General features: G+C 34.7%; 1 protein-coding gene across 1 annotated transcript; it reads left to right on the top strand.

Annotated features, from left to right (window-relative positions):
* The first annotated feature begins 15,098 nt into the window (after nt 1-15,098).
* On the top strand, nt 15,099-20,467 carry LOC130802792 (homeobox protein knotted-1-like 3). Its single transcript, XM_057666864.1, has 6 exons — nt 15,099-15,910; nt 18,098-18,218; nt 18,884-19,077; nt 19,174-19,305; nt 19,830-19,966; nt 20,061-20,467. The coding sequence occupies exons 1-6, from the start codon at nt 15,383-15,385 to the stop codon at nt 20,062-20,064; spliced, it is 1,116 nt and encodes a 371-aa protein (XP_057522847.1). The 5' UTR covers nt 15,099-15,382; the 3' UTR covers nt 20,065-20,467.
* Nucleotides 20,468-20,673: the final 206 nt, after the last annotated feature.

Here is a 20,673-nt window from a genome sequence, read left to right as displayed (position 1 = left end):
GCTTGCCACTTGAGCCAACCCGCTTGTATACGATGATTTACATCTCCGTCAATCTCTCAATCCCTTTGAATGATCGATCCCAAATACTTGTACTTGGTCGTACTTTTAACAACTCCTTCATCAATGGAAATCTCTAGTTCACCTACCGGTGCTGTCCCACTAAAGTCACAGCGCAAATATTCAGTCTTCGTATGACTAATGCGTAACTCTTTACCTTCTAAAGCTTCCCTCCACTCATCCAATTTATTACTAACCTCCTCTTTAGTTTCTGCTACCAGCACTATGTCGTCAGCGAATAGCATTCACCACTGTACCGTCTCCCAAATAGATTTAGAAATCTCTTCCATAATGACAGTAAAAATGAAAGGGCTTAGAGCCAATCCCTGATGTAGTCCAACTTTAACCGGAAAACGCTCTATGTTATCCCCACTGGTGTTTGAATGTTAGTCGAAACTGTCATACATATCCCCTATAGCCTCAATGTACACTGAAGAAATACCTCTAGCCTTGAGGCTATCCCAGTGACACGTCGTGGTATGCTATCATAAGCTTTCTCCAAGTCAATGAACACCATATGCAGATCTTTCTTTCGCTCCCTATATTTCTCCATCAGTCTCCTCAAAATATGAATTGCCTCAATGGTTGATCTTCATGGCATAAAACCGAATTGGTTCTCTCTAATCACCGTTTCCTGTCTAATTCTCCTCTCTCTCACTCTTTCCCACAATTTCATTGTGTGACTTAGAAGTTTGATACCTCTATAGTTCTCGCATACTTGCGCGTCGCTTTTGTTTTTAAACAAAGGTATTAGTGTGCTATTCCTCTATTCTTCTGGCATCTTATGTGTCCTCAAAATAATATTAGAGAGGCTAGTCAGCCAACGAATGCCCTCTTCTCCTAAACCCCTCCATACCTCAATCGGGATGTTATCTGGCCCGACTACCTTTGTTCTCCCCATCTTTTTGAGAGCTTCTCCTAGTTCTTCTGTGGTAATATTACTCGTTGACCCATATTCTAGTGGTCTTTGGACGTTAGAAATTTGATTATTCGCCTTCCTTGGCCCCCTAGACTCATTGAGTAGCTGAGAGAAATACTGGAGCCATTTGGTTTTGATGTCCTCTTGTCTCACAAGAACTCGTCCTCCCTCATCCTTGATGTATTTCACTGCCTCTAAGTCTTGCCACAGCCTGGACCTAGTCCTTGCCAACTTTAAAATCTGCTTCTTCCCCTCTTTGATGTCAAGCTTTCGATACAAGTCCTCATAACCACGATTTTTTGCCTCCGTTACCGCTTTCTTTGTTGCTCGCTTTGCTTCTTTATAGCTCACTCTCTTTTCTATCTTATCCTCCTCTTCCGTGCATGCCATAAGTGTAACACCCCAGAATTTCCGAACCCTTAACGAAACCAAAACCGTAAAGGACGGGAGGAAATTCGGGTGTTATATAAAAGAAAAAGGAATAGAAATTATATAAACGTTAAATATTAACTTTAAAAAGGGGAGTGAGTGGAAATTTCGGCAGCATCTGCCTTAAAACTGTGCGCCTTTGTAGAAAAACAAAAGTTAATTAAGAAGCTAATAAAGTAAAGGCACTAACGGCCTATCAAAACTATGTCACGGCGGAATGATTCATCGCCGGCTTCTCAAATCAACATGCCAAACATGGATCGTGGTTCCAGTGTCGACGTTTGCGTTTTAAAAAGTCTTAACTCCTTAAAGCCATACAGAATTATAAACTACGCAGCGGAAATACAAATATACGAGGGAGGAAACAAGGCCTCGTAACAAAACATATACAACCAAATTTTACAAAAGATAACAAGAGCTACATAATCGAAAGATGGCGGCATGACATAGGTTATGCTTCGCCCTCATCACTCTCCCCAAATGCAATGCAATGCAAAAGAAGCTCCAATAACTGCTACGCCAGTCTATAATCCTCCTGCTGCTCGACATTAGACCAAAGGCCAATGCGTCATAGCAGGACAATCATAGAAAGTCATCAACAATCAAACATAAACACAAACACGTACACGTCAGTAACTAACATCAAATATTATAAGACCAACTACTAATAGCATTATATCATAAATCAACATAAGATGATTTCATAAAACGCAAGCACAGATAGTAACCGTTTATCGGCCACTTATACTTCTTAATTTCATTACGTGCTTTCTAACCCGAACCATGTGTTCTTGGGTAGAATGCAGGCCTTCACGCTCCTCTTTTTAAACATAACTCCTGCAAAACACGTATAGTATCAACTCGACCAAGGCATTAACAGAATACCTAACGCATGACCTTATAGAGCTTGTCTATCTTAAGGTAAGTTTGATCATAGTCCGTAATAACCTTAAGGTAACTTAACTTAGGCACACTTCTCGCTAGCATAAACTATTCTATCAATAAGTAGATGTTCTGTCAATGAGTAAATATTCTATCAGAGAGTAAACGTTTTATCAACGCGTAAGCTTTCTACCAAAGAATGAACCTACTATCAATAAATAACTTTCGGTCAATGAATAAACTTTCTATCACTGAATAGTTTTCTATCAGTGGATCTTTTCTCTACTTCCTGGCATAGTGACACGGCCAAGGGCGTTATCGGCCTCCCGGCGCCCATTGGCAAAGTATGAGCTCATGCCCCCTCCAGCTGACCCTCTCGGGTCCTACCTTCGGGAAAAACCTAACACACTGGGGTACTAAACCAGTGAAGAGGCCACCATATTGGGGTTTGCAAGGCCCGCATGGTAACACCTCGGTCAAGGGGCGTTATCGGCCTCCCGACGCCCAATGACCCAAGCATGCTCATACCCCCCTTACGGTGGTCCCGTCGAACCTCACCTAGGGGACTAATAAAACAACCGGACATAATCCAGTTAAGTCACGCCAGCTAATCATAATATAGTACCTTATCAGATGGGAATAACTTCTAATCTCAACTATTAATGAGCGCCCTGGGATAGCAGCGCGCTAAAACCCACTGAGCCATTCAATAGAATATGAAATTCACCTATAAAGGAGTAATTCTAACTCCAATTAGGCATAATCTAATTCTTAAATAAATAAGGGGTAGTTCTCGCCCTCTATTAACTCTCATTCTCTAAACTATTCTAAGCGCAAGGATTTCATAGTCGATAGCTCTTCATGTAAAGTGTACTCAATAGTATTTCATAGTTTCAATGCAATGTATATTATCACAATAAACAATAATGTCTTAAAGCAAATTGCATATAAAGGTTAATTATTGCGTGTACGTACCTGTAAGCATTACTGTACGATCAAAAGTCACAAAATCACCCAACTAAGGCTCTACTTTCCTCTTACGAAATGGGCACCTATATAAGTTATGAGTAGAACTAATAAGTTCCCTTAACTACTTTGTCATACCAGCTAAAAGCCAAAGTAACCACAATCATCTATTCACGACAAGATTTCAATTACTTCTAACACGTACGCATCTCATTCAACACCAAGTATAATCGTCAATTCGACAATAACACAAGTTTTTCCATCGACAAAGAATAAAAGAATCATGTCAAGTGTTTCATTACACCAGCTAGCTTTGAGTTATAACGATTCACATTATCTTGAAATAAAACGACGATTCATACCTAAGTCTCACAATGTTAGTGTAGTGCTAATATGACGACAAGAACGAATCTTAAGGTTATTGCACAACAATATCATCTATTATATTCTCCAAGGTTGAGCTAAAATCAAGACATCGTACAAGTAACTTCAATGATTCTTAACAGTTGACGTTATGTTCATGGCTCATTACAATTATGTGTTTATGATTTCAATAACAACCCAATGAGGTATTAGTAATTCTAACAATTAAGTCACTAACAATTAGCAACTACTACTCTCAATTAACAACCAAAACCATTTTTTTTTGTCAACTATAATCAAAATCATTACTAATTACCACAACGATAATCAACCAAGTCTTAAAATAATTTATAAGGCTATTTGATTAATCACCACGCCACCAAAGTAGCATACACCACACACACTACTAGAAATCTCATTTCTAAATCAAACTCTAATTATTTCATGTTCAAAGATAACACTATTTCTATTACCTATGATAGGATTAAACCAAACTAATATTCAATCAACACAAATCCCATAATTTCTAATTACACTTCAAACCTTAAATCATGAATATGTTCAATTCATCAATTAAACTCTTAACCACAAAAGAACTCAATGAAAAATAACACAAAATTCAACACTTTTCATCCACATTTCAAAAACCCAATTCATAAGTACATTCAAATCATCAATCAAATCCTTACCCACAACAAGATTCAATGACAATCATACAAATTAACACCCAACTCATAAACTTAGTAAAATTCTAATTATATACTAGGAAAATTACTTAGAGTGAGCTTGAGAGGCTTACAATGGGTGAGACTAGGAAATGGGTCAAGAGGTTGGTGGTTCTTGTGGTGGTGGCGTGGCTCAAGACACGGTGGTGGAGGGGGAAGGCTGCATGGATCCAGAGAGGAGCAACCGCCTGCTGGGGCGTGTTTCAGCCGTCTGCTGCTGGGCGTGCTTGCAGCCGTCTGCTGCTGGGCTGCCGTGGGAGTGAGGCGAGGCTCCGGTGTGGTGTTTTCGTGGGCGGCTGGGCTGCTGTGCGGGAAGGGAAGGGTGCGGGAGTGAGGGAGGAAGGAAGAGAAAGAGAAAGAAGGAGGAGAAGGGGAAGGGACTGACGGCTCTCCCATGAGCATTAGGGTTTCACGGTTTTTATACTCATTATTATTATTATTATTATTATTATTATATTTTTTTTTTGATTTATTTTCTTGCGAGACCAACTAAGAACGTGGGCTCACACCTTTTAATAAATAATCATTTTGATTCAAACCTCTTTATTTAAGATATCGTAACTATATTTTTAATATATATAAGTTAACATTTAAAATCATGTATGTAAGAAATTTATTAAACTAATTCCGAAATAATTTAATATAATTGTAAAATCTTTAAAAGTTATTAGAATATTAAATAATTTCATTATTAAAATCTCGGAGTGTTACAGACTACCCCTCTTAAAAGGCGTTTCGTCCCCGAAACTATCGCGACCAAGGTACTAATTGTGAAAATTTATATTTCTAATAACTCAAGGAGGTGTCTTAACGATTTTACCCCCAAGGAATTAACTCAAAGATCGTGACCTTATTGACACTATTATACTCACTCTATTCAAATATTCATACATATTTCGTTTCGAGCCTTCATAATCATTTAAATTAACTCAACACCCAATCAAAACATGTAAATGTCACACAATTGACTTAACACAATCAATCAAAAGCATGTAAAAATCATACAATTGACTCAACACGGTCAATCAAAAGCATGCAAATATCACACCAATTGATTCACACAATCAATCAAAGCATGTAGATATCACATAGATAGGTTCAAACAATCAATCCAAAGCATGTAAGTTGGTAATAGGTTGTTATCATAGAGACAAAAAATGCGTGAAAATGCAGGAGAAAATGCGTGTAAACGCGCGAAATTCTATCGCATTCTACCCCCTTAAAACTTAGTTATGACCCCGTAACTCACTAACCTCGAAACATGTGCAAGGATAGTGTGGTTAGACCATGGAACTCTAGTTATTTCATATCTTCGATCTCAATACTACATACCCTAGTATCTGGGTCTCAATATGTTCTATTAGTAAGACAACTCTTCTCAATGTTTACAAAAATAACAGATCTAGCAGATGTGGCTTTTAAAAAAAAATGTATCACTTGAGTTCGTAACAACACGAAACGTCCTGTTATCTAATGTAATTCTTCAAACGACTTTTTCAATTCTACGTGACCACCTAAGGTCGACTTTGTGATAATCTTGTAATGTACAGAAGGTTTAACTATTATAATTTGAACAATGAATGGGGGCAAAATATCAAAACAACAAAGTTCTAAAAGTAAAGTGCACGAAGTTGCTCAACACTTAACTCGTATTATAATTAGACACCCTAGACCTGAGGATACTTGAATCTACTAGACTGGTTGGTTATCAACTCCCAAATCGATTCACCGCTAACTTTACTTACCATAACATATTCTTAACCTTTTACTTAACACGAAATGCTCCTTTCATTAATCATATATGATCAAATCATTTTATAACATATTAAATCATACATCATGACTTGATTAATAGATTAACAACTCAAATTAATAACTCAAAACATAATACATGTTTCAAGTATATAATCAAATTATATATAACACGTTTTAGCAAGTTACTATAGTTAATAATTATACGTTCACAGTCATGATACTAATACACCTATCGTAATTATTCAATAATAACATCCTTTATCCATCATAATATCAAATTTTAATTACGACAATATGAGGATGATTTAGAATCATGAAGGGCAATGTCATCGGTCACCAACACTTTTCAACTAATGATTTACCATATGACTAGATATGTTGAAAGTATATAATTTATATCAATTAAGATCACGAGCTAATATATGATTAAAGTAATGCATCATGTTCATATATAACGACAATACCAATGGTACTAATAGGGTAATAATAATAGTGATGATCAACAAAGATGACATTTTATGTATACATAAAAAAAATGCAAGGTGAAAAATAACCGATGAACACACCTACATCACCGCAATTTCCAATATTAATAGCAAAGCAGTCATGTATCACACAATTTGATAAAGTTGCGATAACACTAATTTCATAATATCCAATCTACATCATAACATTTCCATCGCAATACTACCTCTAACTATAAGACCGTTATCGCAACCATATGACTGCTACATTAATAATCCTAACATTATACTAAAGTACAACGACACAAGCCAACAAAATAACGCAACACTTGAAATTATGCATTACAATTATTCTTCGCAAACAAGTGGAATTCGATCGCCCTTCGACCTAAGATGCGAAACTTAAAACTAACAACTATAACATAATCGTTTGTATTAAAACACGTCCAAATTTCAAAACTCTTCATCAAATGCTTATTACGATTCAATGATTTAGTAACATCAAATTAAAACTCTTCTTAACACAACTCTTGTTTTAATCCTTTATCTTCTTTTCCACCTCATCATTCCACCACAACGACTCTTTCAACACTTTTGGTTTACCCGAAGACACCCCCAAGGTCTCTTTTGCCACTTTTCTAGTGGTTTTTGCCATGTTCACCCACATTTCATTCGCATCCTCTGACTGACTTGGGAAGTCCAATAAACTTATCTTGCTTGACAGGGTTGTGACCGTATCCCCTTTGAGTCTCCCCCACAAGATCTTTCCCCTGGACTCGACCTTCTTCTCTACGATTTTCTTCCTCATCCTGAAAACCAGTACTAAAAGCCTGTGTTGAGTGGGCATGAGGTACCCAACACCACCTTACAATCTAAGCATGAGGCCCGATCTCCTTTGCGCACTAAGAAATAGTCAACTTGGGTTGCATGCCCGCCGCTCTTATATGTGATCAAATGCTCATCTTTCTTTCTAAAGAGCGAGTTTGCTATAACAAATTCTTTTGCTAGCGCAAACTCTAGCAAATTTCCCCACTCTCATTCCTTGCCCCCAAACAAAACCCTCCATGTACCGAGTTATAGTTGCCTGCATATCTGTCTATATGTCCGTTAAAGTCTCCTCCTAAGAAAAATTTCTCATCTTCCGGGATAGTTCTCATGAGGTTTCCTAGGTTATCACAGAACTCGCACTTCACCTGCTCATCGAGCCCAGCTTGGGGCTCGTACGCATTGACAATGGATATGATCTCTTCCCCCACTACTATCCTAACTAGCATAATCCTGTCATTACACCTCCTTACTTCAACCAATTGCTTTAAGATATCATTAGACACTTGGATACCAACCCCGTTACGGCTGCCGTCCAGATCTGCATGCCACAATTTATACCCCTTTATACCTTTTGCTTTTTGCCCCTTCCACCTAGTCTCTTGAACACAAGGTACATGAATCCTGTATTTAGAAAGCTCATTAGCCAACTCCAACGACTTGGCTTCTAGGGTGCCTCACTCTTAATTCTAGATCCTACTTACGTTGCCCCCCTAACCCCCTCTCCTTGGACCTGACCTCAAGTGACCATAATTGCTTCCTAACTCTATATTCAGTTACCACGGACTAAGGTAAAAGGTTACATTGAGACGAATCAAACAAAATCCCACATACCAATGTTTTAATTTATAGAATAAGAATAAAATACAAGTTAAGATCAATTAATGAACAATGGTCTAAAAGAACTTGTTACAAAATATTAAGGACCTGAAGTATTGAGTAGTGGGTTAAAGTAATTAAGTATTTAGAATAAGAGAGAAAAAAAAATTAAAGCATAAAAGTTATGACTTGGAAATGAGTTGAGTTAATTAAGACATACTCCCTTGTTTTTTTTATCTTCTCATTTGGAATATGGGAAGAAATCAAGATAAACAATGATTACACAATAGACATTATGAGAGTTGGGTAAAATAATATAAAGATTTTTATTGATTAAAGTGTAAGTGTAATAATGTCATTGAATTTCATTGGGTGTATATACGTAAATACATTGGAAATTAAATTGTAAGTTAATTTCTATAGATTAGAGTGTAAGTGTAATAATTTTCTTGAATTCTATTGGTTACTAAAATAGAATGATTATAAATAAGAAAAACATTTATAAATTTCCAAATGGGAAATGTGAAGAGAACAAAAGAGAACTATGAGGGTATTAAAATAATAAATGGGGCCGAATGGAGTACTTTATCATCATCATCGTACCCAATGTATTCCATCCATAAGAACTATAATCAAAGTCTGAAAAGAAAAGAAATACGACATCTCATATCGTCCATAAAGGAGAAATAATCTACACTTGATTAAAACTCTCTATATCACATTATTTTTTGTTTTTAAAACTAAAAAAGTGATATATATTGTAGGTAATATAGAGGTACACGATTTGATTCATTGGACTAGCTTAAATTATTTTTTAAAATAATCTAAGCTGAAAATTAATTAAGTGATTGGTTGAATACAACATGATCTAAGTAGACATCTAATAACCTAGGATCAATGAGTAAAACCCTCAACTGAATTGGGAAAACAAAATCATAAACCTTGGTTAAAGAATATACATTATTGCAAAATAAATAATAATAAAGCAACCTAAAAGAATTAACATTGTTCAACTAATGTGACTTACGTTCATATCTAATCTAGATGTTTATGATGGAAATAAAGTTTTCTTGAGACGTAGATTGTCTATAATGGTAGTTTGTGGTTTGGAGAGGAAGAAAGAGTAAGACTGTAAGAGAGATTAGGATTACAATTAGAGGGAGAGATAGAAGATTAGGGACTAACGTAAATAAAAGTGAAAAGTAAGAAAACAAAGTTAGTTAGCTAGATGATTAAAAAATCTAATTGTTACAGAAGTAGAAAAATTGATTAAAAAGTAATGAAAAATATAGATAAAATATCAGTTACTTTTTTTAGCTTTAGCAGCAAGTGTGATCAGAAAATTAAAAGAAAATTCAATTGCAAACTCAACAACTTAGAAGATGGGAATGACAGAGTTGAAGATCTTTGTTGGCATAAGTAATGAAGAAGGATCATGGCTTGATGACGAAGGAATATGATATTAGGCCGTGACTGTAACACCCCGGCCCCTCGGACCGCTGGTGACTACTCTTGGAGACTGTAGACTAGCCCCACAAATCAATACAAGTCTTTTGAACGCACTTTGGCCTCACTCGTGCGCACCCGAAAAACTTCCCAGAAGGTCACCCATCCTAAGATTGCTCTCCACCAAGCACGCTTAACGGTAGAGTTCTTAGCAAATGGGCTCCCTAGAAAAGAAAATGCACCTTATTGATATGAGTAGTCTATCAATCCTTTTTCAAGCTAAATTTGGGGTATTACACTCACCCCCACTTAAGAATACAACGTTCTCATTGGACCGTAACTTCAGGATCTTTTCCCCTGCTAGGTTCATTGAACACTATCAGCCATGGTCGCAAGGTTGCTCTGATGCCATTTATAACACCCCGGCCCCTCGAACCGCTGGTGACTACTCATGGAGACTGTAAACTGGCCTCACAAACCAACACAAGTCTTTCCAGCGCACTTTGGCCTCACTCGTGCGCACCCGGAAAACTTCCCAGGAGGTCACCCATCCTAAGATTGCTCCCACCAAGCACACTTAATTATAGAGTTCTTAGCAAATGGGCTTTCTAGAAAAGAAGATACACTTTGTTGGTATGAGTAGTCTATCAATCCTTTTTCAAGCTAAATTTGGGGTATTACAGTGACAATTCGTTACATAGTCTCACTGTGGCCCATTGTGTGGATACGGGAAACCCGTGGGCTCAGGCCCACAAACCCACGGCCAAAAGCGTTGACTTGCATATATACTTAGTGAAGTTCATTTTTTCCCAAACCATATGATTGTAGAAGGATTAGGCCACTCAATATATATGTAAGTCCACAACCCACTATTTTATCGATGTAGGATCTTGTCTCACATGTCATGTATTTCGAACATTGGACATTATAAGGGGATGAATACCGCCATTTTCTAAGGATATAGCACTAAATATATGTTTTTTCAATACAATTAACAGAAAAGCACATAATTCTGTCGCATGTATATTACAGAGTTAATCAGGGTACAAGTTTAATTCTGTGGCATGTATATTACAAAGTTAATTAGTGTACAAGTTTAATCCTATTACGTGGGCAAAACTAAAAAATTGCTACATTTCAAGCTTACGTACCAATCTTGAGTGTTAACATGTGGAATATGTATAGCTAAAGTTAATTAATACAAACACAAAAGGCAATCATAGAAATATTGTCATAAATACAAAAAAGTATATTAAATGCATAAACGTCAAAAATAATAGATGGATAGGGAATGAGTTTAAATTTAAACCAAAGTATAATTAAGATAAAAAAGTTCTTCATAATGATCATCATGTAGTTAAAATTAAAAACCACCGTAATCAATGATAAAACACATGTATTAAAACCAATTATTTGGCTGGTTACAAGAGTTAGAAGTTTTAAATCAAATTAATTAAAATATGTAAGTCTTTGGACCAAATCAGAATTTTGAGTTAAAGGGAGCCAAATAGTTAATATAGTATCAAATTATTTATATAAAAATTATTTAGCTATAAAAATTTTAAAACCAAATATACTGAAATGAACTTAAAATAATTTACACATGGAGTTGAAGCTTTCCAATTATTATCTCTTTTGAGAAAAAAGTCAAATGTTTTTGACTTTATATATTCGTCTACTTAATTCAAAAGTATATACTATTAACATTAAAATAACAAAAATATAAAAGAGAAGAGTAATGACGTTAAGTTCTACGTGGTAACCTTGAGGTATTTGGTTTTCTACGTGGTGACCATAACTTTTTTAAAATCCACATGGTAACCCTGAGATTTACCTAAATAAACCTCTGTAACCTTTTTTACCTGTAAAACGTTTGGAAACATTAATTTAGTGTATTAAATGATTGTTGTATGCCTATAAAAACCTTTTACCTACATCTCATGCATCAAAATCTTATACAACACAATAAAAACTCTAAATTTTCCATCTTTCTCCCAAATCACATTTTCCTCCAAAACACAAATCCTATTTTTTTTTTATTTTGATTGCTAAACCAAACAAAATTATTAGGTAAACCAAACGAAATTGGGGCAGAAACTTTCGACCTTCACCCACCAACAATTGAGAGCTCGAATTTGTGATCTTTGGAGATGAAATTCGATGAATTGGTGTTTCCAATTTGGAATTAGGGTTATGGATTTAGAAGTTCTACAGAAATTGGGGATTAGGGTTAGGAATGTGATGTTTGTAGAGTGTTTTGATGTATTCAATCATCCTTACTAAATTAATGTTTTCAAACGTTTTGTAGGTAAAAAGGTCAGGGAGGTTTATTTAGGTAAACCTCAAAGTTACTGCATGAATTTTAATAAAGCTTTGGTTACCATATGAAAAACCCAATACCTTAGGATTATCACGTGTAATTTCCTTTATTAACTTTCATATTGTTGTACTTAAAAGACGATAGGATTATAGGCGTACTCTACTAGCCCTAGGGATCAGTCCTAAACTGTATCCGATGTTAACCAAATTTTCAAAGTCACCGTCCATAATTTCCCTACATCTAAAGTTGTATAAAATATTTCCTATGTTTCACTATATTTGCTACGTTTGACTTTTTATGTATTCAATATGTTATTTTGATCATTTATATATTGAATTATATACATCTAAAAAAAAATTAATATTATGAAAGTGTGCGATTAGACGATTCAAACAAGATCCCACTTGACTATAATTTTTTCTTACACATTAGCCGCAATATATAAAATAAGCTTGAACAATAAATAGTGTCAAAACCGTTATATAACGAGTATTTCAAAATGGAGGAAGTATAAGTTAGAATATATTTGAAAAAGTGATAGAAATGTGTAAATAAAAAAAAAATAAATTATATATGATAGTGAAATTGAAAGAAAACAATTATGACTTTTACTAAAATAGTTGAAATTTAATAGAACAAGCTAAAAAGAAAAATAAGCTAATTCTTCAGAACACATAGTAGCATAGTGGTACTGATAGATAAATCATTACTACTAGTAGTCTAGTACCCTTCTAATCTACTTCCCCTATTTTTTTTTTACTTGCAGTCAAGTAGGGGTGTTCAAAAGTACCCGACCTGTCCGATCCGACCCACCGACCCGCCGACCTGCTTCATAAATGATGGGTCAACAAAAAAAATTTGAAAACTCTGGGTCGAGTCATGGGCCGATTGCAAATTGACCTGGGTACCCGTTAATGACCCGCTTAATAGTTAATATATATAGTTATTTTTTTAAGGTTTTCTTTTCACTTTTCAGCCGTTTTCTTTACATCTTCTATTTTCCTTTACATCTCCTTATTCACAACGATTTCAATGTCCCAGCCGTTTTCTTTCTCAAACTCTCATCTTCTTTTACATCTCCCTCATTTCAGATTGCAGAACTATAGAAATCTTAACCCTGCCGCGACTGTATTCAAAATTGCAAAATATCTTCAAATTATTATCACCTTACACAAAAATAACTAAATTTCAACAAGTATAAAAGATCAAAAGGTTCAGAAATAGAATCATGTAAGATATTTTAAGTAGAAGATGTATACCGACATAAGCAAAAAGAACACAGTAAACAGCCACAAATATTGGCAAAGGTATTAAAGCAAGGAGTGCCCTAAATTTTCCTATTAAACAGAGGATAAAAATCACCACATCAAAATCCCCATCTCCCTTATTTCTTTAAATCTATTAAAATACTCAAAAAATAAAAATTGGGTATCCGGTGTCCCGACCCGTCTTATCTGGGTACCCGAAAACCGGATACCAGCATTAAATGGGCCAGGAAACAGGCCGTTAAAAAAGATACCTGGTAATGAACACCCCTACAGCCAAGTACATTTTCACACATCTCAATATACTAATTTAATTGTTAATATCTCTAATTATACACATTGAAAAATTATATTAACTAAAAATCAATGAAATTCACATTGAGACGATTCTAATAAGATTCCACATCACTATGTTTTAACTTATAGATTAACGACAATATGAAAATCAAGTGATATTGATGAATAATGTCAAATTGTCCTTAGGTACAACTAAAAAAAAAGAGAAAGTACTTAATTTGTTTCATTGTTAATTTTAAGTCCCCCGGATAATTACTACTAGTAGTCTAGCACTCTTCTAATCTACTTAATTTTGTTTCATTATTCATTTTAGTCGTCCTAAACCTCAATCAATTTTTCCTATTTTTATTTTTTAATACCACTTTTATTCTCTATATTATTTCTTTTATTTTTCAGTACCTCAAGGTAATGTTATTTCGCATCAATAAAACAAAATACTCTGTCCATCCTTTTATTTAACATATTTTTTTCATTTTAGATTGTCTCTTTGATTTGTGATCTATTTTTGAAATATGGAACCACAACTTTCTATTTTTGCAAATGGGCGAGGATATTTTAGATGGTCTCTTTTATTTATTTACATCACAAATTTTGAATAAAAATAACTTTATTTATCCTTAATTTAATATTTTATTATTGCTTACCCCTTATATCTTCCATTAAATTCATTTACCATTTTTAGATTTCTTATAGTCTGTACATATTTCCCACAAATTTTAGAAAAATATTTTTTATTAGTTTTTGTTCCAATATTTTCCAACTAACTTTCTTTCATATTTTTTAAATATTTATAGTCCCAACTCTTTCTCCATCAAATTTTTTATTCAATAAAATAATATATCCACTATTTTAAAGATTCTATTTTTTCTAATTCACATAAGCATTTTTTGTAGGAACTTTATTAAGGAACGAAGAGAGTATATCCACAAAATTCAATTTATCTTTACACTTATTACTATATATTTACCTTTTCTTCAAAACATCTCAATTTCTCTTTGATACTAAATCAAAAGAATACAAATACAGAAATACTCATTAATACTAAATCTATTATCAAATATTGACCTTCTCTTAAAAACATTTAACTTTTTCATTGATACTAAATCAAAATGAAATACTTTCTTCGTTTTAAAATACTCACTACAATACAGTTATTGACATTATTAATTGGTCAAGCTTATTTTACATATTACATCTTAAATAAATTTTTTAATATAATTTTTAGATTTCAGATATAAATAATTCAATATATAAATAAGCGAAATAACACATTAAATTACGTAAAAAGTCAAATTTAACAAGTGTATGTAGTATAATGGAAGAAACGAAGTAAGACTATAGGTAATAGGAGTAATGAAAAAAAACATGGAAACGACAATCTATCCACGTTGTCTCATCTCTTACCCTCCGACCACTACCCTAATCCAACGACCCTAATTTTTTCCAAAATATCCTGGTCCCCCCTTTTCGCACAAGAAATTAAATAAATAATTCTTTTAATTAAAAATTCCAATTTAATTTCGGCGGCTTCTTCTTCTTCATCATCTCTTTTATACTCCAAATAAAAACCAAAAAAAACTCCTCTCTCTATCATTTATTCATCTTCCTTATTTATTCACTCTTTCTTCTTCCACCATTTTCCCGACCATTTTTTCTCTCTCCACCATTAAATATTAATTAAATTAAAACTATATAATCTTCATCTTATTCAAAATATTTAATAATATTATTTATAAAATTTTATATTTTTATTTTGATGGACCGTCGTTATAATTATAATCTTTAATTTCCCTCCTTTTTTTGATAATTTTTACTTCAAAAATAAAAATAAAAAAATAAAAAAAATAAAAATGGCTTTTCATCAACACCATCTTTCACAAGCAGAAATGGCGGCACAATTTGGCGGAGACCAAACGACGTCGTCAAATCCTCATCACCAACCAAACTGGCTAACGTCAGCTCTTCTTACCTCCTCAGCCGGCGCTGGTGGACCTAACAACTTCTTAAACCTTCACTCGGTCGATGACTCAGCGGGTATCTCAGCGATTCCTGCTCAACCTGGTGAGTTGACTCACAATGAGGATTCTGGTAAGCCGGAGATTGGTGACGGAGATGGTTCCACCGGTGGAGGAGGAGAACAGCAACAACAGCAGATGAATTGGCAGAATGTGAAGTGTAAAGCGGAGATATTAGGACATCCACTTTACGAACAGTTATTGTCGGCGCATGTAGCGTGTTTAAGGATCGCAACTCCGGTGGATCAGTTGCCGAGAATTGATGCGCAACTTGCGCAATCGCAGAATGTTGTTTCTAAGTATTCTGCGCTTGCTAATGGTCATGCTTTGGTTGGTGATGATAAAGAATTGGATCAATTTATGGTATATGATTTTAATTTTTATTTTTCTTGGTTATTTGATTTGATTTGGTTAATTTTGGTTTAAATTAAATTTTTATTGGAATTGAGTAGGTTTAAGGAGTTTTAGATTAGATGATTAGTCAAAATTTTGATGATTTCTTTTTAAAATTTAAAATTGTGGTGTTTGGTTTGATTGTTAGGTTTTATTATTAAATTATTAAATCATTAGGAGAAGAGTATTACTAAGAAGAAAAGGTTCTAAATAGGATTGTGCTTGACTTTGATTGTATAATGAGTTTGGGTTTCCTAATTACGACAATTTCAAATTGTTGAGCAAAGGCTAATTGTTTGAAGAAAATTAGAAATTTTTAAATAATAATTAGGGTTTTATAATTGCTTTTGGTAGATGGAGGATAAGGTTATGAACATCTTAACATGTGTAACAAAGACTTGTGATAGAATTTCAAAGAATGTCTCGTATCTTTATTTGGGTCCATGGAACACACAAAGACTAATCAACGCTTACATTATTGGTGGGATTCAAACCCAAGACCTAATATAGTGTAATGCATGGACGGCCGTTGTATGAATTGTAGGAGATGAAGGGTTTTCAGGCATTTATTTGGTGGGGGTAATTGGTGTTAAAATGTTGGGGATGGCATGTAGGTTCGGTGAAACAAGTATGAACATTATTTTAAAAGGGTATTTAGGAGGTGAGTTTGAGGTATTCAATATTAGGAGAGAAGGTAGCTAACTTTTTGGCATTTTGCTGGTTAGTCCAGCATTTTGCATTTGTTTTTTACCTCATCCCAATGGCTGTTCTGTTGTTTCAGCCTTTTTGGAAGGAAGATAAGTAGATATAAAGATTCTTCTAATATCAGTTCACCTTTTCTATATGGAGAATAAACAGATTGATTTTTTCTTTTTTCTTTTCTATTCTAGCTAAATATTTATTGTATTTCTCAGCCTTGTACACTTGTATGCTGGATTTGCATTATTCTAAATTTTTCCACTAACTTCAAAAGATTTTTTATGTCTTAATTCAGAAGCTTCTCAATTCCATTTCTCAAATACCACAAATTATTCTGGAACTTTCTATATTTCAGGAACTCGAAGCTAGAGTTTCAGTGCATATATTTCGGTTGCCTAAGCCCTAAAGCATGAAAGCAGTTTTTTTATTGTGTTGAGTTTGCTTCGCAAGTGGTTTACACTGACCAATTCTAACCTCATTGAAAGAGATGGAGGGAGACTTTAAATAAACTTTTAGCGTATATCAGTTAAGTTTATGGATTGCTAAGTCTCAACGTCAATGAATTTTGTTCTTGTTTGTGGCGCTTGGAAAATTATAGGTGTATTAAAGTGCCCGTGAGCATTGAGTAGTACTTCTATGATTGTTGTTTTTGTGCTCAGGATATGACAGTTTGTGGGGTGTGCTTCATCAATACTGATTACCAATATTCATCTCTTATTGCGAATAATTGAAAAAAATTTGAGTGGAACTAGGGTTGGATTCAATGCTTCATCAATACAGAAACTTTTACAGAAACTTCACTTAACTGTTTGAGGAATAAGTTTTGATCATGATGATGCTGAGGAAAAATGTGAAAGTGTTTTTTACTTTTTATTTGGGTGGGAAACATGTCATGGTGGTGGCTTGAAACTTTTTTCATGTCAGGCTTTGGCAAAACTAGTAAGTACAGAAATTTGGTCAAATAGTTGTTTGTCATATGTGAAAGTTTGTGATTTCTGAATCCCTCTAGTTTTTTTTTTTTTTTTTTAATTTAACCATGTGGTATATGCACAATTATTGTTCTTGGGATCTAATTAAACTGGCACACTACAACAATACAGAAGTACTGTTAATACACTTTTGTTTTACTGTGATTCAAGTAGCTGAATGATGTTAGTGTTGCCAACCCAAATGATATAATCAACAAAAACCTAGCACAATAGGGAATTGATGGACAATTTTTTTCAAATGGAAGTTATACAGTAGTCTACTTTGTCAAGTGTAATCTTGTAACCATGTACGAGCTGCTGTGCTTTTTACCATCTTCTTTTACTTCCATTGTGCACAGTTTTTTCACTCTGTTTTTCTCAGTTATTTTACTGTTTTTCTCAGCACTTTTCTCCTTTATGAAAACACGAATTGGAATTGCATAGGTATGTTGATGCCTTTTTCTTACTGTTTTCTTGCTCAATGATGCAGACACATTATGTGCTGTTGTTATGCTCCTTTAAGGAACAACTACAACAACATGTTCGTGTCCATGCAATGGAAGCTGTGATGGCGTGCTGGGAAATTGAGCAATCTCTTCAAAGCTTGACAGGTACATTCACTTATCTTGTCACCTGAAATTCTCTGAATTTGTGTTAGCAAAGCAGTTAAAATCTAGCTTGAAATTGATCCCAGGACAACCACCCTTGTCGTGTTTGTTTATCTGGTCTGGATTTGTGGTTAGTCACTTAAATGGGTGGCTGGGTTACTCTAGACTCTCGCTTGTATCCGACAAGAGTATGTCTCCTAGCGTCAGATTCGAATTTTGATAGAAGTTTTTCATGATTTTGGTCCAAAAGAAAGCGTCTATACCCAGGGTGTCGGGGGATTTAACACAGGGTCTTGAAATAATATTAGAGATTTTTTAGAGTCCAAGCAACACAGGTCAGTGAAATTTGACTTGTACAAATTTGATGCTGTCAACGAGTTTCTTCTGATTCTGATATTAAATACGTTAGGGTTAGATACCTGTCTCTAATTAATGTTTATTTAACATGAAAATCGCGAGTTAACTGAAGTCCGGCCCTAATGTCTTAAGTTCCTTTTCCTAAAAACATAATGGTTCTGTTAAATTTACGAAATTTTGTCATTTCCATTAAATATGTACTTCAGCCCTCTACTGTGTATACATGTTAAGAGAAAAATTTATCTTATAGTTTGTTGAGGTACTAAGGATAACATGCTGATGCCAGGCACTTTGTGATCTTATCTGTGCAGGGGTCTCTCCTGGTGAAGGCACAGGAGCAACTATGTCTGACGATGATGATGATCCCCTAGACAGTGATAGTAACTTGTTCGATGGAGGTTTGGATGGTCCAGACACCATGGGATTCGGACCTCTAGTCCCAACAGAGAGTGAGCGGTCACTGATGGAGCGTGTGAGGCAAGAGCTTAAGCATGAGCTAAAACAGGTTAGCGTGAATAAATACAGTAGTATTTCGGGTGGGTGGGGGAGGACATTTCAAGTGCATTCTACTAAAACCTTTTTACTGTTTGCTCCTTAAAAGGGCTACAAAGATAAAATTGTGGATATTAGGGAAGAAATCTTGCGCAAGAGAAGGGCCGGGAAACTCCCTGGTGATACCACCTCTGTCTTAAAGGCTTGGTGGCAATCACATTCCAAGTGGCCATACCCAACAGTAAGTTATCAGGCTCTAGATTTTTTTGATCTGTTGTTTTTCTTATGCTAGCAGTTAATGGCCATATTGAGTAAGCTGTGCCGGAAATTTGGATTTTTAGAAGCATATTTTGCGTCGTGATATCTTTCATTAAAGGCTTTACAGAATTGTTTTAGTCCAAATTTTGCAAATTGGGCAGTAACATAATATGGTTGGATATCAGGGAAACAGAGTGAATGTAGTTGTAGGGAGTTGAGGGGATGGAAGAATATATATTTTGATTAGTGGAAGAATTTAAACAAGGAAGGAGATTGAATTGCCCAATTTTTTTCCTTTTCTTGTTCAAATATGGGAAACTAAACTCCTCGTCTTCTTTCTTCCCTCCAGATCTTTCTGTCCTAGTAGGTTCATTGAACATTTTGTCTGAATTGAGATACAGATCAATGTAGAAGAAAAGTAAATTATAGCTTTGTGTTGAGCCTACTATTTACTCTTTCGTTCTACCTACATGCAGCAGAAACACTCATCACAATGATTTTTTGCAGGAGGAAGACAAGGCAAGATTAGTACAAGAGACTGGCTTGCAGCTAAAACAGATCAACAATTGGTTCATCAATCAGAGGAAAAGAAATTGGCATAGCAACCCATCAAGTTCCAGTGCATTAAAGAGCAAACGCAAAAGGTATATCGACATGTCTCTAATTTCTCTACTGCATTTTATCATCTTCCTTTGGCTTTCACTAAGAACCTAATACCAGAATATGCAAACAATGTAGGTAAAACGACAACAAATCGTTCCATGTTGATGAACAACATCTTTTAACATAGTTCTGTGATACCGTGGTTTTGAGAGACTGAAGTGGAGAAACTCTGCTAATGAAGTGGTAAAGGATTTTGTCATTGCCGGGCTAGTTACGTGGGCATAGTAGAGGGTGATTTGTCCGACTTATATATAGACTTATCCACATGGGTGTACCCGCTCTAGTAGGAAGATCTGCAGAATGATAGGAATATATAAATCAGATGAAATGTTGTAGGAGTCACTATTCTTGGTGATTCTATAATTTTGTAATCTTTCCTTGCAAATATAGTATTTGTAATACACTTATGGGGGTGTGGAATTGTGGATGTACAGATTAAGCACTTTATTTTCCTTTATACTTGATATAGTGCAATTACATAACGTTTTGGCTACATTCAAATATATTGATATAGTAGCAACCAGGGAATTGAATGTTATTTCTCGATAAAGCACGTCCGTTCTTTTGTAATTAAAGTTTGTTTTCTCTCTTCTCAATTTTCAAGTCTGTTGGACATGTTTGTTTTTCACCGTTTTAAAATTTTCATTTTTCTGTAACTAAAGTTCGTTTGCTCTCTTTCTCGTTTTCA

The sequence above is a fragment of the Amaranthus tricolor genome, chromosome 16 (assembly GCF_026212465.1).
Source record: "Amaranthus tricolor cultivar Red isolate AtriRed21 chromosome 16, ASM2621246v1, whole genome shotgun sequence".
Classification (NCBI taxonomy): domain Eukaryota; kingdom Viridiplantae; phylum Streptophyta; class Magnoliopsida; order Caryophyllales; family Amaranthaceae; genus Amaranthus; species Amaranthus tricolor.
Note: the sequence above shows the minus strand (reverse complement) of the source record. Positions and strands in the feature narration are given on the sequence as shown.